This window comes from Brienomyrus brachyistius, chromosome 4 (assembly GCF_023856365.1).
Source record: "Brienomyrus brachyistius isolate T26 chromosome 4, BBRACH_0.4, whole genome shotgun sequence".
NCBI classification, from domain to species: Eukaryota; Metazoa; Chordata; class Actinopteri; order Osteoglossiformes; family Mormyridae; genus Brienomyrus; species Brienomyrus brachyistius.
The window spans coordinates 26,383,921-26,411,049 of record NC_064536.1 but is presented as its reverse complement, the minus strand read 5'-3'; the positions used below and the strand labels follow the sequence as shown (position 1 = coordinate 26,411,049).

The 27,129-nt window shown below is 48.0% G+C and overlaps 3 protein-coding genes and 1 long non-coding RNA gene across 8 annotated transcripts; 3 read left to right on the top strand and 1 right to left on the bottom strand.

The window, feature by feature from the left end:
* Window positions 1-565: 565 nt before the first annotated feature.
* Window positions 566-19,394, bottom strand: LOC125740079 (protein sel-1 homolog 3). 5 transcript variants are annotated; one of them, XM_049010792.1, is made up of 24 exons: window positions 19,150-19,394; window positions 17,798-18,353; window positions 17,023-17,149; window positions 15,889-16,010; window positions 15,094-15,209; window positions 14,129-14,187; window positions 12,721-12,844; window positions 11,087-11,213; window positions 10,874-11,011; window positions 10,241-10,452; window positions 8,418-8,597; window positions 8,006-8,128; window positions 7,586-7,726; window positions 6,771-6,833; window positions 6,451-6,627; window positions 5,976-6,103; window positions 4,955-5,038; window positions 4,465-4,555; window positions 3,896-3,971; window positions 3,583-3,692; window positions 3,103-3,230; window positions 2,705-2,819; window positions 2,316-2,388; window positions 566-1,291 (listed from the first exon to the last, which is right to left on the bottom strand). In XM_049010792.1, exons 1-24 carry the CDS (start codon window positions 19,228-19,230, stop codon window positions 1,122-1,124), a joined length of 3,321 nt encoding a protein of 1,106 aa, XP_048866749.1. In that variant the 5' UTR covers window positions 19,231-19,394; the 3' UTR covers window positions 566-1,121. The 5 variants fall into 5 exon arrangements, with proteins under 5 accessions (XP_048866749.1, XP_048866750.1, XP_048866751.1 ...); XM_049010793.1 differs by having other exon boundaries at window positions 4,474-4,555; XM_049010794.1 differs by having other exon boundaries at window positions 8,418-8,498.
* Window positions 9,108-9,416, top strand: LOC125740103 (uncharacterized). The gene is made up of 3 exons (XR_007397446.1): window positions 9,108-9,228; window positions 9,269-9,308; window positions 9,349-9,416. It is a non-coding gene; the product is annotated as an uncharacterized LOC125740103 (long non-coding RNA).
* Window positions 19,395-19,501: 107 nt separating the features above from the next.
* Window positions 19,502-21,368, top strand: LOC125740092 (proteasome subunit beta type-11-like). Its single transcript, XM_049010835.1, has 2 exons — window positions 19,502-20,742; window positions 20,938-21,368. The coding sequence occupies exons 1-2, from the start codon at window positions 20,025-20,027 to the stop codon at window positions 21,366-21,368; spliced, it is 1,149 nt and encodes a 382-aa protein (XP_048866792.1). The 5' UTR covers window positions 19,502-20,024.
* A 468-nt stretch (window positions 21,369-21,836) lies between these two features.
* On the top strand, window positions 21,837-27,129 carry LOC125740098 (proteasome subunit beta type-5-like). The gene is made up of 3 exons (XM_049010850.1): window positions 21,837-22,147; window positions 24,141-24,447; window positions 26,396-27,129. Exons 1-3 carry the CDS (start codon window positions 21,923-21,925, stop codon window positions 26,683-26,685), a joined length of 822 nt encoding a protein of 273 aa, XP_048866807.1. The 5' UTR covers window positions 21,837-21,922; the 3' UTR covers window positions 26,686-27,129.

Genomic DNA, 27,129 nt, shown 5'->3' with positions numbered 1-27,129 from the left:
TTATATTACAGAAAGATAATTCCCCCGTAAAAATTGTGAAACGAATTCAGCGTTGGTTTCATGAACAGCCATGTGAACGGCTCCCCAGCCACCCAGGATAAACATTATTGAACCTTTGTGGGACGTTCCGGAGTGCCGAGTGTGAAACACGTTTCCACCTCCTTCATCGCCTGAAGAACAGCAGGCTCCCCTTGATGATGAACGGCCTAATATTCCACCACACAGAGAGTAGAACTTCAAAGGAGAGCGTTTCCAAAAGGACTGAAGCTGTTCTGAAGGCGAAGCGTGGACCTACAGCTTACTCCATCCATAATGCAACTATATTTTTTGGCTGTTTTGTTAATCCACTGTGTATTGCAGTTATTTTAAATAAAAAGCAACTATTTATACTAAACATTGGGGAGAAATACTGAGGAATCTTATAGCATATCCTTAGAAAATAACATTCAGGTCTGAATAAGGTTTGAAACATTCTTTTCTTCTCTTGGGAGATTTTAAAAGGTGTTTGTGTCTGATTCAATTTATCCATTTGATCCAGTATTATTTCCTTTTACATAAAATAAATCAGACACACACAAGATGCAGTTTGTGATGTTTAATCCCACACTATCTCCAAATTCACCATTGTACTACAGATGCAATAATATTCATGAGATGTAACACTGCAATTCATTACTTCGATGTAAAAAAAAACAGGAAGCAACACTTTTGAAAAAGATACAAACCATTTGACTCAACGTTTATTAAAGGTTTTCTTTGTAATGTGCTATTTGCCTGACTTGTGCGTCACTTTGGACCAAACCGCTTGCTAAATGCAGCTAATGTAAACATAAGACATATAGTTGACATATAAAACAATGTCTGGGCAGAATTTTGGGCCCTCGGCCCCTTATGACCTTCCAAATGACTGGACTATGGATGGATGGATGGATGGATGGATGCATGGAGGGATATGCTATGCATTCTGGATGAGGTTAATTGTAAAATCTATCCAATTTAATAAATAACAACAATCAATAATAACGATGATGATGCAGACATCATCATCATAATAATCATAAAATCAAAATGCGCATCTTCTACTCTGCTCTTCCACGCCTCCTTCAAGATGACCGCAGACATTATAATATCTGTGCGAGCAGCACCGAGCCAACCACACACAGGCAGCCCCCCAGCACGCACCAGGCCCAGTCACTGAGCTGCTGCAGGTTCTGCCAGCCCAGGCCCGAGGCGGTCGTAGCCCCCTGGCCACCAGGAGCAGCGGCGGCTCCTCTGCGTTCACTTTGCGCTGCTGTAGGGACATGGATCAGTGGATGAGGTGGGATAATGAGTCTGCACAATGTGCAGGTAAGACAACAGCACCACACTCAGGCCAAAAAAGGAACTATATCTTCCCCTTGGAAGAAGGCCAACATAACTTAAAAGGCAATACCAGTCACCAAGGAAACATTAAATCTCACCAGAGGGAATCTCAGCACTGGTGCCAGTGATCAGTAATTCTTGTTCCGAATTCTTATATTTGGTCTGAATGGAAGGATCACCTACATGCTGGCAATCAGGTCACCATTCTTAAACAATTTGGCTATATGATAAAGTCAGGCCATCAATAACTGGGGCAATCCTAGGATTATTTAAGATTGAGGGACCATAATTCAGGGGCAGCATGGTGGTGCAGTAGTTAGCCCTGTTGCCTCACACCTCTGGGACCTGGGTTCGAGTCTCCGCCTGGGTCACATGTGTGCGGAGTTTGCATGTTCTCCCCATGTCGTCGTGGGGTTTCCTCCGGGTACTCCGGTTTCCCCCCACAGTCCAAAAACATGCTGATTGGAGTTACTAAATTGCCCGTAGGAATGCATGTGAAAGTGAATGGTGTGTGAGTGTGGCCTGAGATAGGCTGGCCCCCCATCCTGGGTTGTTCCCTGCCTCGTGCCCATTGCTTCTGGGATAGGCTCTGGACCCCCCGCGACCCAGTAGGACAAGCGGTTTGGAAAATGGATGGATGGATGGATGGATGGACCATAATTCATACAGAGGGGCCAACCGTATCATTAGCCAATGATATGTTTTGAATCGGTGAATGACAGGGGAGGGGGCACTCCGGGGGCCAGTGGGAGTCAGTGCCCCTATGACCCTGCAACCTGTATACGCCAATGATAAGTATTGTTGGATGGGAATCGATTAACAGGGATTGCACTGCATATCAAGGTGCACTGAACTGCTCCAAGCATCTCCCACAAAAACCATCAATGAATCTTTAACTGGTACACAACTGCCAGTCACCCTGTGGCCAGGATTCGGGGACCAATCTCACTTACCCATTACTCCTCTGCGGATGGGGCTTAGTATTATGATGGAAAGGAGGACTGCACCACTGCCAATAAGGCAGGCCTGAAAGACAAGGAAAACACATCTGGTGCTGCTCACTCTACTGCCGTAAAATAACAAAAAAAACACGACTGAAATACACCAATCAGCCAATGACTGACTAATGACCCATCGCTGAAAAGCAGGTCACATGACAAATGCCCTAGACATTAAGGCTATATTACTGAAACATGGAGTGAAATATTCAGCCTCAAATGGGAGTCTGTCAGTGGGTTGGGATGTTAATACCTTTACCAATGAGGACTGTATTACAGAATTGATCTTAAGCCCCCTTCAATACGATTGCGAGCACTGGTCATGTGACTGACAGCTGGCCTACCCAAAAGTATCGCAGAGGTCCAGAAGTGAACGTCCTCCAGGCCCTCGACAGCCGAACTCTGAGGAGAGCTAGCGAGCACGGTGTCACATCTTCCTGGTTTTCATATTGTCTGCAGCTATGGTGGTGGGGGGGGTGGGGGGGGCTTAGTGAATCCATGCACAGTGCAATGTAATTACCACGGCCCACCCTTACATGACCTTACTCTTTAGCCTAAACACACTGAACGACATTCAGCATAGCGTCGGAATTGTATCCTCACCTCCAGGCTACATTCATCTCATCAGTAGGCAAGGCACATTCGGGACCAGGAGGGACCATCCGAGACACTTCATGCATAATTTATCATCATTATCATCAAGAAAAAAAAAAAAGACTCAGTATATCCGAGAGTAAAGTACCTCTGATAGAGTTTCTCCAATACGGCGCTCCTATCCAGCCGATCCTGCTTGCTGACCTTTAACTGCTCTAGAATCTTCTCCGGAATGTCATGCCCCATTTCAATCATCGCTGCCAGGTTAAATATTCCCTGAAGTTAGGAGGAGACAGGCAATCGATGACTGATGCGTAGCGTGCTGTTTCACTTGCATTGGGAGCTGACTAACATTATAGGCTTTTAGTTTCTGGAGTCTAGACTTGTTGACATTAGCGTCACTCTGGCCTTTGGCTGTGGCAAAGAGGAACTCTCTTACTTTCATTATAGCCAAGTGCAAACGGTTAAAAATAGATGTGCAAGTTCTAGTCTGAGAAGGAGGCCTGAAAGCAGTGTGCTGTCTCATGACATGCCGCTTTTCACTTCTCCTACGCCTCGTTTGATATGAAATCATAAATGAACGCTCCGTCTTCATTCCTCTGGAAGTGCAGCGCGGCTCGGGATTTACCTGGGGGCTGCCAGCCAAGGCGGCGCTGGCATACATCAAGACGGATAACCTGATGTCCTGGCTCTGGTTATTCTGACCTTCATAATAAAAGTCCCCCATCTTCAGGAGCCCTGATGCAACAAGGAAGGGAGGAGGGGAGGAGGAGTGGTAAGAGAGAGAGAAGATAAAACGTTAAGACGGATGGAAATTAAATTCAAATGGCAGTGAAGTGTACTGATTTAAATCAGATCTGGGCGAGCAGGAACGGAATGAGAGAGAGCAACCGTGCGAAGCCTTCGGAGACAACTCTGGTGGCGACGGGGATCAGACTCACCCGCGGGATGGGGGTGGTAATTAAAGGTAGATTGGTTGTAGTACCGCCATTCACAGCCATAAGCCTGTCCCAGGTCCTGTGCCAATGGAATTACAAGGTACTGCATTCTGTTACAACTTAGCACATCAATCAACACGTCTATAATTATTACGATGGACTCAAGGTTACTGCACCAGTTATTTGGGCTAAGGCTCCTATATCTGCTTTTTATTAGATGCTTTTTTATGTTGGAGGGCATAGGAGGGGTCATAATAAAAACAGGTTTATCATTATCCAATGGTATGTTTGGAACTGGTGAGTGACAAGGGCGGGGGAAAATCATGGGACCAATCAGGTTTCAATGCCCCTGTGGCTCCACCCCCTGTATATGCCACTGGATTTAAACCTGCCATGAGATTCCTTTGTCAAGTGTTGCCTCTACTATACACATTATTCTGTGAGCCCATTGCTTGTCTTTAAGTCAGAAGCTGATAATCAGGGGGAAAGGATGGACCGGCTCCAGTGTAGGTAGAGGCTTTAAGATTGCGAGGGTCTCAGTATGCTTAAAAGGCAGGGAGACATATTCTTACGATCAGCACCTCACACAGGTGTGCCGCGTTGTTCTGGGCCACGCCCACTCCCGTCTCCGCCGCGAGAAGGTAACTCAGCAGCGAGTCCACTCTGCGGGAGACAGAACGAAACACTTTGTGTCCGAGAACCGCCCACGGGCAGCAAAGGGGAGCACAACGGCAAAAAAGGCAGCAAACAGCAAAAACAACTAGTATCCTGGAAGTGAAAAATAAACCTTCATACTGATATTTGGATCCGTCAGCCTAATTACCGAGCAAATTACAGTCAAAAGACTCTGCCCCCCCCCCCCCCCCCATTTCCTTAATCATGGCTCATCACTAATCACCACCCTGCTGTCTGATTGTGTGATTAATGTTAATTCGCAATTCTCCCTTCACAGTGGTACACCGAACCTGTAAATTCCGCACAGAATCCAAACACTGATCACATGACACAGTAGTGGATGGAGGGAGGTGGGGGTGCCATGTCAGAGCACGCACTGATACTCACCGGGACCCCCTCAGGTAGGCATTGAGTCCCTTCCTTAGGATGGACCCCAGGTATCCGTTCTGCTCACAGATCTCCTTCAGCAGGCTACGGAAAAGCACGAGATGACAGCCATTTCCTGGGTCTCTCCCCACCCTAACTCAGCACACAGAAATCTTCGCAAATGTGATGGAGTCGGATTTAACGGGGCAAAAAAAAAATAAATACATATATGGCAGAATCCTCTGACGGGCAGAGGTATGAATTTTACCCCCTTCTAGGTTAAGATGGGGGTTAATAAAAGGTGCCATAATTCACACAGGGGGCCCAACCTCATCATTAGCCAATGAAATGCTTTGAATCGGTGAGCAACAAGGGGAAGGGCAATCAGCTTTCAGCTGGGGCAATTGCCCCTGTTACCTCCCTGGGGTATCCCCTAGTGACGAGGAAAAAAAACATCAATGAGGCACATTATGGACCCATGTGAGCCCAACGTAGCCTTATATACTCTATCTTCCAGTGTGAAACCTTCCCCTGGAGCTTCAAAGGACACGAATTTATGGCAAACATCCTGTACGAATAACCATCCAGCACGTGTCCTGCTGCCCAATCACGATCCTCATTCCCCCCCCCCAACAACGACATCACCGATTACTATAAGAAACGATATCACACATTCTACTGTCTTATTACTCTGCACACCTGGATATTTAGCTAACCCTAACTAGACATCTAATATAAACCAATTAATATTATGTTTTATTATATTGCATTATCCATCCATGTTCTCTACTCCCTTGTGCTACTCAAGGTCGAGGGGCTCTGGAGCCAATCTTGGAAGTTACGGGCACAAGGAAGGGAATAACCCAGGATGGGGCACCAACCCACTATATTATATAATACTAGTATCCATATGATACTAGCATCCTGCCCAAAAGCAAAATACACTCTGCCATTCTGGTAATAAGAAAAACACACACAGACATGATAAATCTGACACTCCATTATCTCGCCATGCGATCCGTGCTCCACAGTATAGCCTTACAGGACAGCTCTCTCAGGGTCTCGCCCAACCGCAGGCAGGACCCCTGTGGCGTAGTACCAGGCGACCTCAATGCCCGCTTCCAAATGCCCCTTGCCGGAAGCTTTCAGGAAGTGCTGAAAGGCCGCAGTCTGTGGGAAGCAATCGATGTGCACAGAGGGAACCGTCAGCTGCTAATGGCGAACTCACACAAGCCTGTTATTAGGCCACAAACAAATGACAGTATTTTCGGACATTTTTTCGCAAAGGAAATGTGGTAAAATTAATAGGGACATCCAGGGGCACAGCTACAAATGCTGGACCCCCTGACAAAATGTCACCTAGGGCCCCCTTGGGTAGTGATGTTTAAATGTTTCAATTATCACATTCAGGACCCCCTATGTGCTGCCCCCGAATCCGCCAGTGTATCCATGTGCTTCTGATGCCTCAGGAACACACCCAGCTAAGGGGGGGGGGGGCACTTCAAGGCTGGCCATACCTGGTTCTTCCCTGGCTTTTTTGGGTGTTTGCCGCTCATGTACAGCAAGCCGAGGTTGTAGATGGCGTCCTTGTTGCCTGTCTGTGCGGCCTTTTCAAAGTACCTCAGTCCTGTGCTGGAGTCGGCCATGAAGACGCTGTAATACCATCCCATGCCGTTGATGGCTTCTGGGAAACCCTGGGAGGGAGGTAGGGAGGGATGAAACACATTGGGAAACCCACAGAGACACACGGAATTGCATGAATATGGGAATCAACAGACAAGCTTAGACATGCCTCTGTGTATCTGGTTGTAAGACGCACAAACATAAATATATTCACCATTGATGCAGCTTTCTCCAGAAAATGAAGGCCTAATGTCCTGTTCTTCTTCTTGCCATGACCCTTGAGAAGATCAATTAGAATGTGGAGTGTGAGAAGTCCAAGGAGAATGTGGAGATATACAGCGTGGGTAGTGCAGTATGGTGTTTACCTGCAGCAGTCAAAGGGATGTACCAAACATTGTCTACCTACCATCTTCAAACAGATTAGGACACAATGCCTACCCACTGTGGTGAAACGGATTGGTCAAACATGGCCTGCCTACCATGGTCAAATGGAATGAGACATAATGTCTGCCTACTGTGATCAAACGGATTGGTCAAACCTTGTCTCTGTACCATGGTCAACTGAAATGGGACACAATGTCTACCCACCTGTGGTCAAATGGATTGGGACACAACGTTTACCTACTGTGGTTAAATGAATTCCTCACACACAGTCTACTTACAACTGTCAAACTAATGGATCATGTTCTAACTACGAGGCGGCATGGTGGTGCAGTGGTTAGCACTGTCGCCTCACACCTCTGGGACCCGGGTTCGAGTCTCCGCCTGGGTTACCTGTGTGTGGAGTTTGCATGTTCTCCCCATGTCATCGTGGGGTTTCCTCCGGGTACTCCAGTTTCCCCCCACAGTCCAAAAACATGCTGAGGCTAATTGGAGTTGCTAAATTGCCCATAGGTGTACATGTGTTGTGTGAATGGGCTCCAGACCCCCCGTGACCCAGTAGGATAAGCGGTTTGGAAGATGGATGGATGTTCTAACTACAGCGCTCATGGTTGAGCTCTAGCAAATGTATCTGTTGCACATGGTTACCTTCAGGAGTAAAATGGAGTAGTCGTACATAGCCTGTGGGTCGGTCATCCTCATGGCGCTCTCAGCGTACCACCGAAGAGCACCCTCTGTGTCTTTGGACACCCCTTGCTCTCCCCAGAGCAGCATCCTGGCTAATGTTTTCTACAAATGAGAAGAAATTATGGTCTATTGAAGCACCCACTTGATCACAGATGAATAGAAGCTGCTACATGGATTCTGGCAATTCAAGGAAGCTGAAAGTGACCTTTGTGAATCGCCTTTGATTAGCTTCCTGAATAGAACCACATGATGTATGGGTTAGAAAGGGAGGCCCCATCTGATCGCACCCCATAAAAAAACTGAAATTCCAGTGAGGAACTGGGATCACATTGGAGCAGGTGTGCTGGAGTAAGAAATGTAACTGGGACTACTGGAGAATACCTGAGCCTCCAGGTCTCCCCTTTCGGCCTGGAATTTGAAATACTGGAAGATGTCGTCATCCTCATCCATTTGAGACTTCAAGGCCTCGTCATCAGTGAGGAGGATCAGCTCTGTGGTGTATTGCTTGGTGGGGGGGAGGAAATGAGAATGTCATAGACACAATGGGGCAAGTGGAAAAAGCAAACTACTTTTTTTTTTTACTAAAATATCTGCTAAAGGGCTGAGATGTTCTTAAAATAAAACTCTTAAAGAAATCCAAGTCTGTGGGCTTGCGTTATTCTAGAACATAACTTGATGAACAGAAAGAACCTAAAATAGCTGAAAAAATACATAAACAATGTCTCCGCAAGGAGATCTACATGCTGCAGTTCTTTATTTCTCTGTCCATGTGCACTGTGATGCAGGAACTCACTTGAGTCATCGGCACTGTCCAGCGATCGGCGCAGGTCTGCCTACCAACGTTACTGTAGTAACAGTAGGCCATGCTGTAATCCTGAGGAAAGCCATCAATTCCCTGAGTGTGCTTGTAGCCCAGGTGCATGAGAGCGAGTCGGCCGTCTGCCTGAGCGCCAACCAGACTGTAGACATGACCCTGGGATGTGTTTGCCAGAGCCAGGATAGCGGTGAAGGGATTATGTTAACACCAAAGCAGCTGCAGTGACATCATGGCGAAACATAGCAAGTGACGTCAGCAGGTAGTGACCACAGCGACACACTCGAGAGTGGCAGCAGCAGCCCGAGAGTCTCAGACAGAAATATCAACACGAAAGGGGGTGAAGTCAGCTTCATTGTGCTCGAAGCATGGTTACTGAAAACTCTGACAAGGTCAACAGTAAGAAAGAGTAACACTGAGGTTGCTGACAACACCGATAAGGACAGAAGTAAGATAGAGTGACAGTGAAATCACTGGTCATGGTCAGTAGCAGGAGCCAGTAACAGTGAGGTCAGAAAGAAGGTGATTAGTAGCATAAACTAACAGTGAGGTCAGTAGGAAGGTGATTAGTGGCATACAGTAACAGTGAGGTTAGTAAGAAGGCGATTAGTAGCATAAACTAACAGTGAGGTGAGTAAGAAGGTGATTAGTAGCATAAACTAACAGTGAGGTCCGTAAGAAGGTGATTAGTAGCATAAACTAACAGTGAGGTGAGTAAGAAGGTGATTAGTAGCATAAACTAACAGTGAGGTCAGTAAGAAGGTGATTAGTAGCATAAACTAACAGTGAGGTCCGTAAGAAGGTGATTAGTAGCATAAACTAACAGTGAGGTCAGTAAGAAGGTGATTAGTAGCATAAACTAACAGTGAGGTCCGTAGGAAGGTGATTAGTGGCATACAGTAACAGTGAGGTCAGTAAGAAGGTGATTAGTAGCATAAACTAACAGTGAGGTCAGTAGGAAGGTGATTAGTGGCATACACTAACAGTGAGGTCAGTAGGAAGGTGATTGGTGGCATACACTAATAGTGAGGCCAGTAGGAAAGTGATTAGTGTCAAGGTCAGTAGGAAGGTGATTAGTAGCATACACTAACAGTGAGGTCAGTACAGTACACTAACTGTAAAGTCAGAAGGAAGGTGATTAGTAGCATACACTAACAGTGAGGACAGTAGGAAGGTGATTAGTATCATACAATAACATTGAGGTCAGTAGGAAGGTGATTAGTAGCATAAACTAACAGTGAGGTCAGTAGGAAGGTGATTAGTATCATACAATAACAGTGAGGTCAGTAGGAAGGTGATTGGTGGCATACACTAATAGTGAGGCCAGTAGGAAGGTGATTAGTGGCATACAGTAACAGTGAGATCAGTAGGAAGGTGATCAGTAGCGTACACTAACAGTGAGGTCAGTAGGAAGGTGATTAGTAGCATACACTAACTGTGAAATCAGTAGGAAGGTGATTAGTAGCGTACACTAACAGTGAGGTCAGTAGGAACGTGATTAGTAGCATAAACTAACAGTGAGGTCAGTAGGAAGGTGATCAGTAGCATACACTAACAGTGAGGTCAGTAGGAAGGTGATTAGTAGCATACATTAACAGTGAGGTCAGTAGGAAGGTGATTAGTAGCATACACTAACAGTGAGGTCAGTAGGAAGGTGATTAGTATCATACAATAAAATTGAGGTCAGTAGGAAGGTGATTAGTAGCATAAACTAACAGTGAGGTCAGTAGGAAGGTGATTAGTAGCGTACATTAACAGTGAGGTCAGTAGTCTCATTGTGAAGGAAATAATCTGAGCTCTACCTTTACGGGGTCCTCACGCACCCCAAGGCTGCCCAGGTAAACAGCCGCCAGCAGCAGGGACGCTTGTGAGTTTCCACAGCAGCTGGACACCTGCAGGAGCCGTACCGCAGAGGACACTGGGCCAGAACCGGGACGGGCACGGGCCAGCTTCCTCTTAGCAAGCTCATAAGACCACCTCCCAAGACGCATATACACGGTCTCACTCCCGGAACCTGTCCAAATTACACACACATCAATTAGGAACAGAAGGTCCAGCATTTAACAGGGTGTTTATCAGAGGGCTATGCCATGTGGAGGCAAATGAAAGTCTCATTTTAGTTGGTGTAACGCCATATAGATGGCAGGTTTTCTTGTTATAATACTGTGAACAGATGCCATTCAATTACTGGAGTTTGTACCTATTAAGGGGCTATATCTGCATGGTATCGAGAAGATACCCATAGGTGAAGGGTACCTGCATAGAGTTTGGACATGGCTCCTATGTGTGAAGGGTATCTATGTAGAGTTTGGAGATGGTCCCTATACGTGAAGGGTACCTGTGTAGAGTTTGGAGACGGTCCCTAGTTGTGAAGGGTCCCTACCATATAACGATACCTGGGGGTTAGGGCTGCTCTACCTGTACGAAGCGAGTACCTGAGATGTAGTTTCGTCCCAGAGCCTTGAGAAGCTGCAGGACAATGTGATGGCGGTGGTCGGCACTAAGAGGCGGAGCTCTACAGCTCAGATGCTCAAACTTCTGCTTGAGACCCATGTAGTATGACCTGCAGGAATCTGGTGGACATACTTATGTTTTTGTAGCAGACAGTGAACAGTAATTTACAATGCAGAGTAGGCAGGATGACTCACGCTGGGCATCCTCAGTGTCTCTCAGAGCCTGGGCAAACCCCAAGATGACTCCCATCACCTCCTCACACACCCGATGTGTCTGGTCTAGACCCAACGCAGTCAGCTCTGGAGACAGAGGGTTCCAAACCTAGAGGACATCCAATCTGGTTACCTGCGAGATTCTAGAATGTAATTAAGGTGGGGGCATAAGAGGGCTCATAATTCATACAGATGGGCAAACTTATCCACACTGGCTTACATTAGCCAATGATGTATTTTGAATCAGTGAGTGAAAAGAGGAGGCACCCTCTGGGCCAATCGGCTTTTAGATGGGACCAGTGACTCTGTGGTCCCACCCCTGCATATTTGTCAGGTACAGTACAGCAGGTAGTACCTGGATTAGAGCCAGATTTATGTTAAGAGGGTTACTGGGTCAAGACCCTTTGGTCAGAAAATAGCTGAAAAATATAAGGCATGATTCATTGAAACCCCACTTGGGATTCAATCCTATTTTAATGGAATGTAAGTGCTGTGTTCAAAATGTGTTATACCTGCACTCTTCTCTCGCGGAATCGAAACTAATCATGCACACATGCTACCATAATATTTTGACCCGTGTTACGAAACAAACATCGCACTCATCAAAGAGGTTTTGGATGCCACGCTTGGGAGTCACCTGACCGGGCTGTCTTTGGACTTCTGGAAGAAGACCAGAGCAGCTGCCAGGCAACGTGCGTGAACACGAGGGGAACTTGCCAAGTTCATGTATGGGCCAGGACAACCCTGCACGAGTGAGAGGCAATATCACTCACCACCAAACCGCCGGGCCTCCTACATTTGTTACGTAAGACCAGTCATCTGCCAAACACAACACCCTTTCTCTCTGTCCTACAAATACACGCTCCGTCTGTGTAATGAGGATGGTTCACATTCCATTCTTCCATAAACCACTTGTTAATGCTTTTCAAATACAAATGCTGACCGTAGAGGGAGTAGCGAAAGCTTTTGATGAGGGTGGCCAGCTTTCCTCTGAGCTTATTTAGTCCCCAAAACTGCCAAATCTAGAAAAACACAGCAAAGCGCTGTAAAGTGCTTAGTGAAATCTGGCTCTTAAAAATGCGCTATTGGCTACTAAATGGACTGACTGATTAAGGGCTATCAGAGGCAATCCTTCATATAAGGAAATTGCAGTTGAAGGAGGAATCAGAAAAAAAAAACGTGTTTAAAAGCCGTGCAGAGTTCTGCAAAATCAATGGCCTTTATTTAACTTATTCTCCTTATTGAGTGGGTGGTTGGGGCTGTATCCTCACACTGAGTTTCCACAGTGTCTGGTTTTGTGCATTCCCCTGTATGTGTGCTGGTTTCCTTCAGGTACTCCAGACCTTTCCCACAGTCCCAAAACACACATTTAAGAGCCTCTAAACTAGGGCTGCTCATTTCTGGAGATCCACCACCCCGCAGAGCTTAGCTACAGCCCTAATTTAACACACCTGATACAAATAATCAGATCCTTCAGTAGCATCTCAGTGTTAAAGTAAGCTTAGCTTCAACATAGCTGGTTCTAATACTGAGCTGCTGCTCAAGTGGTGATGGATGGATGGACGGATGGATGGATAGGTTGCTTTTATTAAGTATGCAAACCTGTTTGTTATTACCTCATGTCCACCCAGGCGGTGGTATGTGATTGGTCCAATGTAGCCCTTGATGCCGGGCATAAATTTGCCACCGCCAATCATGAAGTAGCCAGCAGTGTCGTCGTAGCGGATATCAGCCTGGAAACTGGAATGCAAACGATGAGCCTCCCATTCACACCACACAGGTCCATCGCAGGATGCAGACCGGGGGGGAGCGAGAGACAACCAAAGGACCGGATGACTGGTGTGTCAGTGAACACGAGAAGGACTTCAGGAACACCCTTAAGCAAGTATGTGTGAAATGCATTAACAAAAAAACCAACAAAAAAACATAGTTTCTAAGGATCTCTAATGAGTTGGGGCTAAGTTTGCGCGATATCTTGCGTTGCCATGGAAACTGATCACTGGTTGTACTCCAGCACAGTCCTTGACTAATGGAACCCAGCTGGTTCTGTTTGTCTTAATTGACTTTTTAGAGTTTTAAATTGGGTCTCCTGGGTGGAGAGAAAAGAGGAGAGGGGAGAACAATCATGGATGTTACCTGGTCTATTAAACTTCTGTTTGAACTAATTCTGTTGACTGGTGCCACTGGGATAATCATGTGACAGATACCCAACTCACATCAACAAATCCGTTAGCCTAGTCTATCAAATCGTTCTCCTTCGCAAATGCAAGCATAAGGAGTTACCTTTTTAGGTCATGAGAGAGCACAGGAATATTCAAAATTCACCCTTGTAACCTGAGCTCAAGGCAACGTGAACCACAGACTCTCTAGATGCCAAACACTAGCTGCTACCCACGCGAATACAGCCAGGCGTCGCATAACGAAGTTTCAGTCAACAACAGACCGCATATGCAACAGTGGTCCCGTTAGATTATAACAGAGCTGAAAAATTCATATTGCCTAGTGACGTTGTAGCCATTGTATTGTCGTAGCACAATGTGTCATGTGTTTGTGGTGATGCTGATGTAAACAAACCTAGCATATATAAGTAAAGCACTCAGAGCTATGTACAATACATAATACTCCATAATGATAATAAACATCTGTTTCTGGTTTATATGTTTACTATGTTGTATTTTGTAATCATCACATAACCTAGGTGTGTAGTAGGCTATACCATCTAGAGTTATATAATTACACTCTATAATGTTCGCACAATGGCAAAATGGCCTAATGATGCATTTCTCTGAACACATCCACGTCTTTAAGCAAAGGATGACTTTAATATCTGAGACGGCCAGAGGTGCCACCAGACAATTTGGGCCCCATGACAGCATATCAAAGCGGGCCCCCAACCCAGATCAATCCAATTACGTTCCAAATTGGAATCATCGGCTTCAAATGCGGCCATATTGTTTGCGCAGGTAAGTGTTTCCACTTTCGTAAAAATAACGGGAAAACGGTGTGAGGAATGCAGCAGCTTACTTGTAGGTGTACGGCTTTCCTGCGCCGGCCGTCGCGTGGGACGTCACTTTCAGCATCACCTGGGGAGCAGATGACCCTTAGAAGGAGGCCAGGCCAGTCAGAGCAGTGACAGCTGTGTGGGTCCGGCTATGCCTCGGACGCTGAATTCAGAATGCCCATTGCCTGGGAGGGCATGTTAATAAGGAAAAATAAGATTCAGGACTTTGGCTGGCTGCCATTATAGAACTCCCATTTTCCCTGGAGGACGGGTTCTGCGAGAGAAATTACCCCTGTGCCCTTGAGCGGGGTGCTTAACCGAACTGATTCAGTAAACACCCAGCTGTATTAATGGCCAGTGGCGGAAAACTGTAAGCTATAAAACACAGCCTGGGTTAGATACTCCGCTAAATAAATAACCAATAAATAAGGAGGAGGGCCAGGAAAAAAAAACAACAGCAACCAGCGGTGGAATAGCTTTAGGACCCAGGGCAGTAAATCCTAGGAATTAAGTTCATTAATTATAATTCAGGAAGCAATAAGGATCTTCTCACTCTGCGCTCACAGAGAAAAACAGTCATTTATTTCAGTTTATCTTACTGTTAAAGACACCACCGGATGTGTGTCTGTCCGTGTCCTGATTAGCGGAAGGCAGATTATTTTTTTGTTGCGGCGCTTTTTACAGAATTTCGCCGCGGCGCAGCATTTGGTGATGCCAGGGAGCAGGGAGTGTGCCTTCTCCGAGGGAGGGAGGGAGAGAGAGGGAGAGACAGAGAGAGAGAGAGCAGCTAATGGTGGTGTGAAGCCGATGGAAAACCACTGGCTATTTTTGGTGCAGGGCTGGCAGCTGTTTCTATAGCTGGGGTCATTTGCTATGAGAATATGCAATAATGAACTGTTTAGATGTATGTGTCATAGCAGGATGCACAGTCAGTAGATGGATGGATGGATGGATGGATGGATGGATGGATGGATGGATGGATAATTACCTTGGATCCATCCATGAAGACATCCAGGCGGTGCCAGACTCTGAGAGGGAGGGCTGTGTACGACCGGAAGCTACGAGCTTCTCCTGACACCAGCCTCACCTGGAAAATGACGTCCCCTTCACGAGGAGAGTACAATCAGAGGCCCTGTTTAGCAGGCAGTCGACATGTGACACACTTCCACTGCTAATCAGTTTGACAACCCGAATAGCAGATAATAATCACCTGTTAATGACATGAACATTGAGTGTGGTTGGATGGATGGATGGATGGATGCATGCATGGATGGATGACACCATTGGCATAACAACATTTTATGCACTATTGTGTCTTTTGTTGCTCACGGCTTTAAATCATTCTAACCTAATAACCCAAAAAATACAAAAATTCTCAAGTTCCTGTCTTCTCTAAAGGCTCATGTGTGGAATAGAGGAATGTGGAGGTTAAAAAGGGACAGCATCCTCCATGTATGGTCGAAACTGAAGGATGCATAGATCCGCAGTGCCGGTGGAAGGATCTGTGACTATTTACCGCCGCTGTCCGGTCAGATAACAAGGAGCTGAAATCAGGTGGGAAGATGTATCCTAGGCGAGGTTGACCCTTTGCCCTCGTTTTATCGAATTGGCAATTGCTCTCATCATTTATTGCATCATTTGTTGGCCGGTGATTTTATTCTGGGGGATTTACACAGCACCAATTCAGCCAGAGGGGCGCAAACAGCCGTGGGCGGGCGGGCGAGCGACCGGCGACCGGCGGCTCCGCACGCGAAGGTCACGGCTGACAGATCGACCCACTCACCCCTGTCATCGAGCATAATCATGGGCGTGTCGAAGGTGTCGTGCCAGTCCATGTGCTGCAGGATGCCACAGAAGGCACCGTCGCACCAGCTTAACAGGTAAATCCACAGAGAGAGGGCGAGCCTGCGGGAGCGGAGACACAATGAGCTTGTGACATCACAAAGGCACGACTCGTCAAGGCCTGTGCCCTACATTCCACAGGTTCACAAAGGTCGCCTGCTATATTTCCCATGTAGATCTAGCTCCTCTGTGGCTCAGTGGGATAAAATAGGGTGTTTATCACATATGGTTGCTGGTTTAAATCCCAGAGTTGGCAGAGTGATGTAAAATACAAAGTCCATGTCAGTCTATTGCTGCGTTTATCCATCTTGGTTATTTCAAACAGGCGTAAAACCCACACCTCACCTTTCAAAATCATCCGCATGCAGTACCTCTGCATCTCACATGCTGACCCACTGCCTATATTTACCAATTTACTTGTTTATTTCAAGTGGCTGTCTACAATAAAAGCTGGTTTGACACACATCCAAGCTGGGCCTTCAGAAATGCTACTTTCACAAAGGCAGGCCAGAAATAGGCATTTTTTAAAAGTCTGCTAAAAAGCAAGAGATCGACATAAACATGATTTATTCATAGAGGCAGAGTTAACGAGGATAAGCGTCTGTCGGCCGATGTGTACTTTCGTAAAAATGCATATATTTTTTGATAATGATATGCCATTTATACAGGCACACGGTATTCTCTGGTTTCCACATGTCCTGCCCGCATCCTGTGAGATGCACACATGCGTACAGGAGACAGCACAGCTCGTGGGTCAGAACACGGGGTCTCCAACACGGGGAGCGAAGGGCCTCACTGAAGAGCCTGCCGGTGACATGCTTCCTTGAGGACACGACCTTACACTCCTCTCCCACAGAGAAAGCATTTTATAACCACAACAGAACAGAAAAAAGCCTGAGGTTAGGGCATTCAGTGCAATGCTTAGATGCTGTCAAAATGCAGAAAGCCCTTGGCAATGGGGGAGGGGGGGGGGTATCAAACCATAGCAACGAGATGATAGGGGAGATATTCTGGATTCCGGTCTATAAGAACTCCATGGAAGAGCAAGAGGGGAGGGGCGCCAAGGGGCAGAGACCTGGGCTCCTCCGTGGTGCCGTTACGACAGTCCTCCAGCTCTTTGTTGACGAAGGGGTGGAAATGACGAATAACCCCGAATCGCTCGCCGGTGCTGGCCAGAGGGAAGGTCAGCAGGGGCACGATGCCTGTAAAATACAGCCATCACAATCAGTTTCTGCTATTTACCACAACTCACACCAAACGCCCCCTGTTGGCTACAGACAGTCACTACACTGAACACTGAATGAATGAGTTCCTTATCCAGGAGATATTGAAGCAGCATGTTCTGCTAACCAGCTAGCTAGCTACGATCTTCTGACTCTACTCGCTAGCTATTTATGTAGTTTTTGAAATATCTGAGTGGGGTGTAGTCCCTCGCTGGACACAGAGAGTTACTACACTAAAAACATTCCTTAAGAAATCCTGCTAGCTAGCAACGATCTTCTGACTCTACTTGCTAGTCATTTATTTAGTTTTTGAAACATCTGGAGGGAGGGGCGGGGGGGGTTTAGTGGATCTCCAGAAACAACAAACCCACCCCTGATTATCCATAGGTTAAAAACATGGCTGAGATCCAAGCCCTGGCACACTAAGGAAAAACAAAAGAACTTCCAATAACCAGGTCCGGCATCCAACAGGGCTGCTCCACCATGGGTTCATCAGTCAGAGTCTTAGAGGACTTCAGGATTAAGAGAAGTAAGTAATCCTATTAGCAATTCCCGGTGTTTGGCTTTGCCAGATTTATGACGTCACATACAAACCCCACCAGTCAGAGCGACAGTGCGAATCCTGACCTGATTCATGAGGACACCAGTTGAGTCTGTTGCGATTCAGCTTCCATAATAATTCTGGTCCCCACGAAAGGCAGGTTCCATGCTGCATAACAGGACGCTCAGATGCAGGCACGGTCCTCAGGATCCTGAAAACGTGGGTGAGAGATGTGTGGTATGCATTAAGACCACCTATGCTCCCATTGACCCTCCCGAGATGGTCTAACCAGGCCCTCAGCATGACATCTTGGGCGTCTATAGAGTGCCTGACAAAAAAGTCTGTCTGATATGCCATGGCAGCAGGGAAACGCAGGGGTAGCGAGTGTCTCCGAACTGAGCCAAGATGGTGCTGGTTCGTCCATGTCTTCTGGAAGACCAATGGGCCAGTCCTCCACTCAGTGGGGGCTACCACCTCCACCCCCACCACACAGGGGCTTGAGCACAGGTAACGAACTGACAAGCTGTAACCATCAATCACCACGCTGGGCTCGTTTTCGAACTTCACAAAGTCGTCCCCTTGCCAAATTTGGCTTCTGGCTGGCAGAGAAGGTGTTATGCACGACGTGTTCTTACTTTGAACCTAGAGGAAAGCACACGGTGTTTCAGAAATAATAAAAAATAAATTAAAAAACATGCGTCTCACTGAAGCCTATATTTAAATTTCACAGACGCGACATCTGTGGGCTAAAATTGAAAACACATTTTGCTGCGACTATAAACAGAAACAATAGTACAGCCGTCTGGATTTACACCAAGAACACTTCGGTTACAATTAGCTTGAGGTCATTTTTAGTCCAATAATACAAGCAGTAATTATCGATCTGACATAATAGTTTATGTTACGGAGATATTCACTCGTTTATCCAGGAAGGAATAGCTATATAAGGCATCCACGGCTGCTCACTGTAGTTTTGTCTTTATATACTATGATTACTATACTATTATTGTCAAAGAAAAGAGAAACGCGGCGGTATTTGTACTGTGGTATACTAATTAATTTAATAGTAGTCAACCGTGAATTACTATGAATAGATGTACTGATGACAAAAGTGGGCCTATCACATTAAGTTTAATATTCCAACAGTAAGGATGCAATTTTACTCCTCTCGAAAAACACTGTGAGCTGATTATCCTTAGTTATTTAAACAGTGCGATTCAGAGGCAGTAAATCTTTTTATCATTTATACGTAGCCCCCTATATTACACTTTTGAGCTGCGGTTTAATTTAAATGATCATGAATGTGCACAGATTACAAATGTCCCGGAGGTATTTGCAAAACACGGTGGCTGCGACAGATCGGATGGAAAAGGCACATTTAGATCTCTCTTTTTTTGACTTTGCGGTAATTTAACAGATCGCTGCGGAAATAACTCACCGACCCTAACAGCAGAAGGGAAAGCGCCGCGTATCTAACGAAGCGAAAACCCGCATCGGGTTTCAAGCGCAGGCATCCCATGGCAGCTCAGCCTGTCAGATCCCCCACTCGCATTTTAGTTTGGTTGACAGTGCTGAATAACAGCAAAGGCACAGAAATGGGCTGCCACCCAGGCTTCGGTCAGCTTTCACATTCGGGTAAGAAATACGGAAATTTCTTCCTGCGCTGTGAAGATATTCCGGGACAGGTGCGTCACCTGGTCAGGTATTCAGCGCAGAAAGATACGCCTATTTACTGCACCAGTATCTACACCATTAAAAAAAACCAGTACATAAACAGAGATGAATCAATTAATCCTAAATTATAAAATGCATGCGTATGATTATTGTTGGCATTGCCACAGGGTGTTACATGTACAATTTACTCGCTTACACACTCACATCCACACACAGAAGTAAACTCATCATCAGGGCAAGTTTTGAAGAGCAGTTTTATCATCATGAAGGCAAGTTTTGAAGAGCAGTTTCATCGATTGGCTTCAGTGAAATCACTAACTCGACGCTTTCGAGCGTCTGTAAGGGCGCAGTAAAAGCGCTGAGATCATATTGCGTCGCGGTAGTTGGAGACGGCAGACATGAAGGGTATATAAGATCTGGCTTTCATCATTCTTTCGATTTATTTCGGACCTCGAGCAAAGAGTAGTGGAGTTACAGTACTTCGTCCTTCGATATAACCAGGCAAATGCAATGATGTTGTTTTATTGAATTGACTTGTTCTAGATAGGGAAACTATCCAGCAGTTTAGGGAGTTCGGGAGAGTCATATCGTATCATCTTCAGTTCTCTCAGCAATCAGACGTCTACTCCTGTGTTTGCGATGGCTTTACAAGATGTGTGCGGTTTCCACGACACCCCTGCTTACCCCAGATGGAACACTCCAGCCTTGCTGTCCTTGCCAGTGGGAGATACCATTTTGCACATTCAGAGGGGAATCGGAAGCAGCATGTATGATTTTGGAAAAACCAGTGGGAATGCACTGGAGCTCTATGTACCGGTATTGGACTACCTCAGCCAAAGCCCTATTAATTTTGGCCAGATTGCCTCCAACACACTACCAAGCCACCCTCCGCTTTTCCAGTCTCCTACTCCATTGTCACCCTCCTGTCTTCCTGTGTCCATTCCTCTGCTCTCCTCACCTGTCCCTCCCAGTCCTTTTGTCCCTTTACCCTTCCCGCTGTCCCACGGCACCACCACACTGGCCTTTGCCTTCCAGGGTGGGGCCATCGCCGCGGCCGACACCCGATCCAGCTGCGGTGGCCTCGTCGCCTGCCCCGCCTCGCACAAAGTCCTGCCTGTGCACTCGCACATGGTGGGCACCACTTCAGGCACATCTGCCGACTGTGCACTCTGGAAGCGCATCCTGGCCCGCGAGTGCCGCCTCTACCAGCTGCGCCACCGCCGGCGCCTGACAGTAGGGGGCAGCGCTAAGCTGCTCTCGCACATGCTGCACCCCTTCAAGGGCACCGAGCTTTGTGTGGCAGCCACCTTGTGCGGCTGGGATGGCGAGGTTGAAGGGGGTACAGAGGACAAGTTGGGTGGCAGGGATTCTTCCCTGGAGCAAACCGGCCTGAGAAAAGGTGGGTGGACCCAAAATATGGGCAATCCTGACCAGACACTGGCCCTTCCTACAGATTCGGGAGCAGGAGAGGCGAGCAGTGCATCCCGTGAAATAGGTAGGAAGTCAGTGGGCGGAAATGTTGATAGGGCACCAGGTGGTCCACCCACCACAGCAGCAGAGGGAACCCAGGATGGAGGATCTGCCAATGAGAGCGGCACCTCACCAGCTGCTGCAGCCAGAGTCCCAGCTTGGGCCCCGGGCCCCCGGCTCTGCTACGTGTGCAGCGACGGCACTCTGCTGAAGGGTGGGCTCTTCTCTGTGGGCTCCGGCTCCCCCTACGCTTACTCCGTGCTGGACGCGGGGCATCGCTGGGAGCTGAGCGTACCGGAGGCGTGCTCCCTGGCCCGGGAGGCCGTGTTCAGGGCCACGCACCGGGACGCATACTCCGGGAACTGCGTGGACCTCTTCCACATCACTGCACGTGGCTGGAGACGGCGGGCGAGAGAGGACCTGAAGGAGGAGTACTATAGAGAGAAGGAGAGAGAGAGGGAGAGGGTGGAGGAGAGAAGGAGGGAGAGGGGGAGAGTGGAGGAGAGAAAATAGGCACAAGAAGGTGAGAGGGACAGGAGGAGGGGAGGAAAGGAAGTCAATAGAAAGATGGATGTTAAAAATATACAGACTGGAGAAAACAAACAGGATTTAGCAGGCGATGGTGGGACAAATGCAGAAAACATTTAACTAAGTATATCATTTTAATGGGTTAGAATTCAGTGATATAGCTGTATTTAAATGTGAGTTCCGCTACCACTGTATTTGCATGTTTTTAATAATTTCTCTAAATGCTCGGCTCCGGTATAACTTTATTCACATTGAAGTTGCGGAACAATCTAACTCTGTACGGAATTTAATCTCATTTCCATGCTCAGAAGCCCCCATTATCATAATGAATCAGCGTTTTATCACATTTGCCTCACCTTATTCTGCAACTACTCAGTTATTATTCATGCAAAACCGCCCCGTTAATCGCAGCTGCGGGGACGACATGCGTGTGAGTCCTTCACTAGGGGGAGCTCTCGGGAAAGCGTCTGCTCCGGTTCCAGCGGGCTGCCCTCTTAGTTCCTGTTTGGAAAAGGCCGCTCGAGCTCGCTTCTGCAGACATGGCTCTCAGTAGCATCCTGAGCAGAGAGTCTCTGGGGCTTTTCGGTTCTGATGCCGGGTCTATCGGGGCTGGTTTCAGCGTGGGTCGAACCGGGCTGGGCTTCAGCTCGGTTTCGGGCGACGGGCTGAGCTTCGACGTAAGAGCGCCGCCTTACACCGGTGACGAAGCGGCCCCGGAGTCCAAGATCGAGTTCCTCCATGGGACCACGACTCTGGCCTTTAAAGTGAGTAGTAGCATCCACCCACAGCCCTCGGGACCCCGAACCCGCGCCTGACTCCCGCGCGGTGTGCTTAACTTGGTTACTTGTGCACGATAACCAGCTTGATTAGTATTTTTTGCTGGGTCTGGTTCTTGCAGCGTCACGGTGCCTTTGTTCTGAATGGAGGTACCGCCCCACAATCCCCCGAGCGCTGCTCCTTTTATTTCCATTAATTCTTTCTAATGATTTTTTTTAATTGAACGCTTAGTTGTTTTATAGTTGACTTACTGTCAGTTTCTAATTACAGAGAAACGCAGTAACAATCGCCACGTAAATTAATGCAATCTTGCCCTTATTCTTATTTTTACCGGTTTTTGTTTCCCTTCGCTGTGATTTATTTGGGCTTCTTGATCAGTGTAATTCAGATTTCTACCCGGCACATCACTCACAATGATATATTCTTTTAACAATTGTCCTAGTGAGTAAAAAAAAAAAAAAAAAAAAATCAATGTCTGTGGTTTTTTATGGACTTGGGATGGTAGATGGTGTGAGTGATTAAGGACATGTACAGATAACCAGAAGGCTGACCTTTTTAAGGCCGAGCCCTTTGGGTTAACGTTCCAGGGCAGCATTTATTGGCTAGTAATGGGCAAGGGGAGGGCTGCAGGATTCTTAATAAATATAAAATAATAAACATAGCAGGGAATAGCCAGCGATTCTTCAGGCTTCTCTCATCATTATCCATTGGATCTGATGTTAGATGCCAGTGTTGACGAAGCACAACTCATTAACTCCCCGAATAAACAAAACCAATGTGATTGCTTCATAAATCCAGCTGTGAGCCAAATGAACAGCGATTGAGCATTGAGTTCATACAGTCTTTCGTGTATTTAGTGATTCTTTCATCTGTAAAAAATCCCATAATGAAATGGAATCAGTGCACGCCCCCAGGTCAGCGTGAATGTGCCTGCTCTTTCTTTACTTTCCTTACAGAATAAGCTTGGAAAGTGATCAGGTGGTTATGGGATCCAATTACACAGAGCGTACGTTGCCATGGAGAATGTGGCCTCCCCATAGACATTATATCGAGTTGGGTTGTCTGTGTAACGTAATGTGCTTCTCCTGCAGATGGATCAGTGTGATTTTTGACCTATGAATGTGTGGCTGGGGGAGGCTTGTTTACAAGCATGCGGTGAGAAATGATCTGGAAATAATGGTGTCGAAATTGCGATCAGTCTCCCCCCCCACTCTGCCCGGTGTTCCTGCTCTCCACGCTTTAAAGCCAGCGTTTTGGGTTTTGGAGTTCAGCGTGTTCCCAGGAGGTAGCAGCAAGCAGGAGAATGTCTCCAGATTGTCTGTTAATTAGTGGCGGTTGATTCCCATAGGACTCTGTGGTTCTGCTCACCTTTTCGGGTGAACGTGGCTGTCTTGTCCACTCCAGGGAGCGGAACGTGTATGAGTGTCTGATTAATGCCCCCCTGGGTAGCACTGCTATGGCACGATTAGTCTGCACAGCTGATCCGCGTGTGTGGGACGGCCGCATGCTTTCTCTCCTTTGGTCGTGTCTCAGTTTTAGGCAAAGCACACTGACTCGCTGTGACTCCAGTCCACTCACTGGCATGTTTTCTGCTGTATGGTATTTTCAGAGATAAACCACCCACCCCCCATCAGATATTACTCCTCTTTCTTGCCCCCCCCCCAGTGAATGTGTAACTCAGTGAGTTAGGCTTCTGTACCCCTGATTAGAAGGTCTCTGGTTCAATTCCCATCCTTGACAGAATAGTCCTGTCTCTGTTGGGCCCTGTAGCAACGCGCTTAACCCCCCCACAATGCTGTAGGGGCGCTGGCTAAATGGTATGACCCTGTGCTCAGACGCCAAGCCTCATTCTCAGCTGTGTGTATATAAAGTCTCTCTCAAAAGGCAATCAAGGTGGGAAATGCAGAAATTTAGAGAGAAAATTCTAATGTACATGTGCTTATGCAAATGGGAAATAACCCCCCCCCCCCACCCCCCCAGTTCCAGCATGGTGTGATCGTGGCGGTGGACTCGCGGGCCACGGCCGGCTCCTACATCGCCTCGCAGACGGTGAAGAAGGTGATCGAGATCAACCCGTACCTGCTGGGCACCATGGCGGGCGGCGCAGCGGACTGCAGCTTCTGGGAGCGGCTGCTGGCGCGGCAGTGCCGCGTGTATGAGCTGCGCAACAAGGAGCGCATCTCGGTGGCGGCCGCGTCCAAGCTGCTGGCCAACATGGTGTACCAGTACAAGGGCATGGGGCTCAGCATGGGCACCATGGTGTGCGGCTGGGACAAGAGGGGCCCGGGTGAGCTGCCGCCCTCCCACATACCTGCTTGCATCTTCTTACGGCTCTTAGCCGTCGTTTTGGATTGTGTGTGTGATCGACGGGATGGAAAGGTGTGTGTGTGTGTGTGCATGCGTGCACTCGTACTCTTGTGTGCCCCCTACCATGTAAGTTAAGTATTACAATATAGTGACCCTCAAAAATGGACTTGCACAGTCTTTTCTCTCTTTCGTCGGAGTGTGCTTAGGAATTACTAATTACTTGGGTTGAGGCCAACGGGATGCTCCCAGAAACAAGGGAAAGGTGTGATTGTGCTTATGTGCTCCCCCTGCCTGGCGTACCTGGTACTGCAGCATGTGAAATTCAGTGCGGATTCCTTCCCCTGTAAGCCCTGTCTAGGGCTCACAGTAGCTGACAGTGTGGCCATCTTCAGCCCGGCCTGTCAGCCCACGGCTTTCCTGGCAGAGCAGCATGGTGGTGTCGCTGGGGCGCCATACAGATGGTTCGCATCAGTTTTATTTGTGTCCCTGCTTGCCGCTGCTGTAGTTTGACATGACGGGGTGGAGGAGGAGTCCTGGCGCACGCTGAGATTTACTGCGTTTGGCATTTCTGTGGTGAGGATCTTCGCGGTGGGACCTCTGCAAGAGCTGTGGCTGTGCGTGCACTGCCCGCTCCCACCACCAGGGGGAGCCCCAAGCGTGTCATCTGTCACGGGCAGAATGTGGGTAGTGCCGTAATGGGGAATTCATTCCTCCGAAACAGGCCAGTTTGCCTGGGGTCATAGACGAATGAGTGGTGGGTATAGATGAGGCGTGTACATGCTGCGATGGAGCCAACCGCAACGTACATTGGAGTGGGGGTGGGTATCACCTATGCTAGCTAATAAATTAGTTAACGGATGCCTCTTAATGAGTCAGAACAGGCTTCTGGAATGTAGAATTATCTGACTGTCTTGGTCATGTTGGCGGCAGTTTGAATGGGGGACGGGGGATTTTTTATGATGGCACGGGTCAGATGGATGGCGGTCATAAAGTGGATCGTTATTGTGACTGTGGCATCCCGTGGCCGGCCGTAGCGGATGGAGTCTGTGAGACCATGGACAGAAGTGGAATCAATGGCTCGAGATTAACGGCAAGTAACCGGGGTGACGGGCGATATAGCGTTCCGGAAGGGAAGCACGGAAATGCGTCCGAGCAGCGGTAACTGTCACGATTGCGGGGGGCGGAGATGAGCGATCTTCGAGTAGAAGGGAGATGAGCGAGTGAGCGAGCTGTCTGCCGGAGCTTTCTGCCATGTCTGCATCTTTCTGCAGTCCTGCTGACGGCCCGGCGTGACATTTCGGGTGAACAAGATGTCCCACTTCCCGTCTGCGGGGGCAATTCGAACCCGAGGTCCTCCGGGGCGGGGCCCATGGGTTCTGGAGGTGCTGTGCATGAGCAGATTAGTGCCAGTAGAGCACAGCTTTAAAGCCTAGCTGGCAGCTTGCTGCTGACGGGGAGGGGGGCAGTGCTAGTCTGTGCTTAAATCTAGGACGGATGGAGGCTTCTGGAACTGGGATGGAAGCATCCTGATAGGTGGGGGTGTCGTACCCCCCCCCCCCCCCCCCCCCACACACACACACACACACACACACACACACACACACACACACACACACACACACACACACACACACACACACACTGGATGAGGGTTTGTTATTTCTGCTACCTTGTGGCCTTCGGGGGTCGTTGTGTTTTAGATTTTCATTGGTTATCGAGCGCCCTCCCTGTAAATTACAGATTAAGTCGCTACACCTTCAGACATCCCATGTAATACAGACCGAGGGGTCCTATTAAGTAAATTAAGTGTAGTTATTTAGTAAATTAATTGAAGTGTGTAGATTGTTTTGTAATTGCTTGGGGCTTCTACAATGAATTATGGGAGTTGGAGTCCTTTGTTCTAATTGCCCCGCCCTCTTTTCTCACAGGTTTGTACTACGTGGATTCGGAGGGGAACCGCGTGGGAGGGGACCTGTTCGCCGTGGGCTCGGGCTCCATGTACGCCTACGGCGTTGTGGACAGTGGCCTGCGGCCCGAGCTGAGCGTGGAGGAGGCCTGCGAGCTGGGTCGACGCGCCATCTACCAGGCTACCTACCGGGATGCCTACAGCGGAGGCGTGGTCAACCTGTATCACGTGCACAGCCAGGGATGGGAGCGAGTGTCTCAGGACGACGTGCTGCAGCTCCATCAGCAGTACAAGGCGGAAGTGCAGGATTAGGAGGAGCCTTTGGAGGGGGTGGGGCTTGTTAGCTGGGTGGGTGTGTCCTCATGTTTAGTGGGTACCTTTGATTGGACTGGAAACACGAGAGTGCCAAGACTTCAGTACCAGGTGCTGAAACAGCTGATCTGGGTCAGGTGTGATCTACGGGGGGGTCTGGATTGAATGTGACATCACAGGACCAATGTTTAAGGAACTGCCACACGCTGTCCAAGGTGCCCGTGATGTGGCCCGTCACCCCCATCTCCTGTCTCCGCGGGACGTGACAGTTTGCTGCCGTAAGACATGCTGTGGTTACTGGAGCGGCAGGTTGGGTGTGTGTGGTGGGGGGGGTGGTGTGTTTCCCTCCCGGGCTGATGATCAGCTTGTAGCTGATTAATCTCCTCTGCCCCCACCCCACCTTGCCTGTTTCAGCTTAATAAACATGAAGCTGGAAATGAAAAA

Excerpts from the sequence above, each read along its gene's own strand:
- LOC125740079 (XM_049010792.1), bottom strand. The coding sequence starts at position 19,230 with ATGGGATGCCTGCGCTTGAAACCCGATGCGGGTTTTCGCTTCGTTAGA. Across the intron at positions 8,129-8,417 it reads GGACAGTGCCGATGACTCAA|CAATACACCACAGAGCTGAT; the intron begins GTGAGTTCCTGC and ends CCCCCCACCAAG. Across the intron at positions 6,104-6,450 it reads AAAAGCCAGGGAAGAACCAG|ACTGCGGCCTTTCAGCACTT; the intron begins GTATGGCCAGCC and ends TGCTTCCCACAG.
- LOC125740092 (XM_049010835.1), top strand. The coding sequence starts at position 20,025 with ATGGCTTTACAAGATGTGTGCGGTTTCCACGACACCCCTGCTTACCCC. Across the intron at positions 20,743-20,937 it reads GGGTACAGAGGACAAGTTGG|CAGCAGAGGGAACCCAGGAT; the intron begins GTGGCAGGGATT and ends CACCCACCACAG.
- LOC125740098 (XM_049010850.1), top strand. The coding sequence starts at position 21,923 with ATGGCTCTCAGTAGCATCCTGAGCAGAGAGTCTCTGGGGCTTTTCGGT. Across the intron at positions 22,148-24,140 it reads CCACGACTCTGGCCTTTAAA|TTCCAGCATGGTGTGATCGT; the intron begins GTGAGTAGTAGC and ends CCACCCCCCCAG. Across the intron at positions 24,448-26,395 it reads CTGGGACAAGAGGGGCCCGG|GTTTGTACTACGTGGATTCG; the intron begins GTGAGCTGCCGC and ends CTTTTCTCACAG.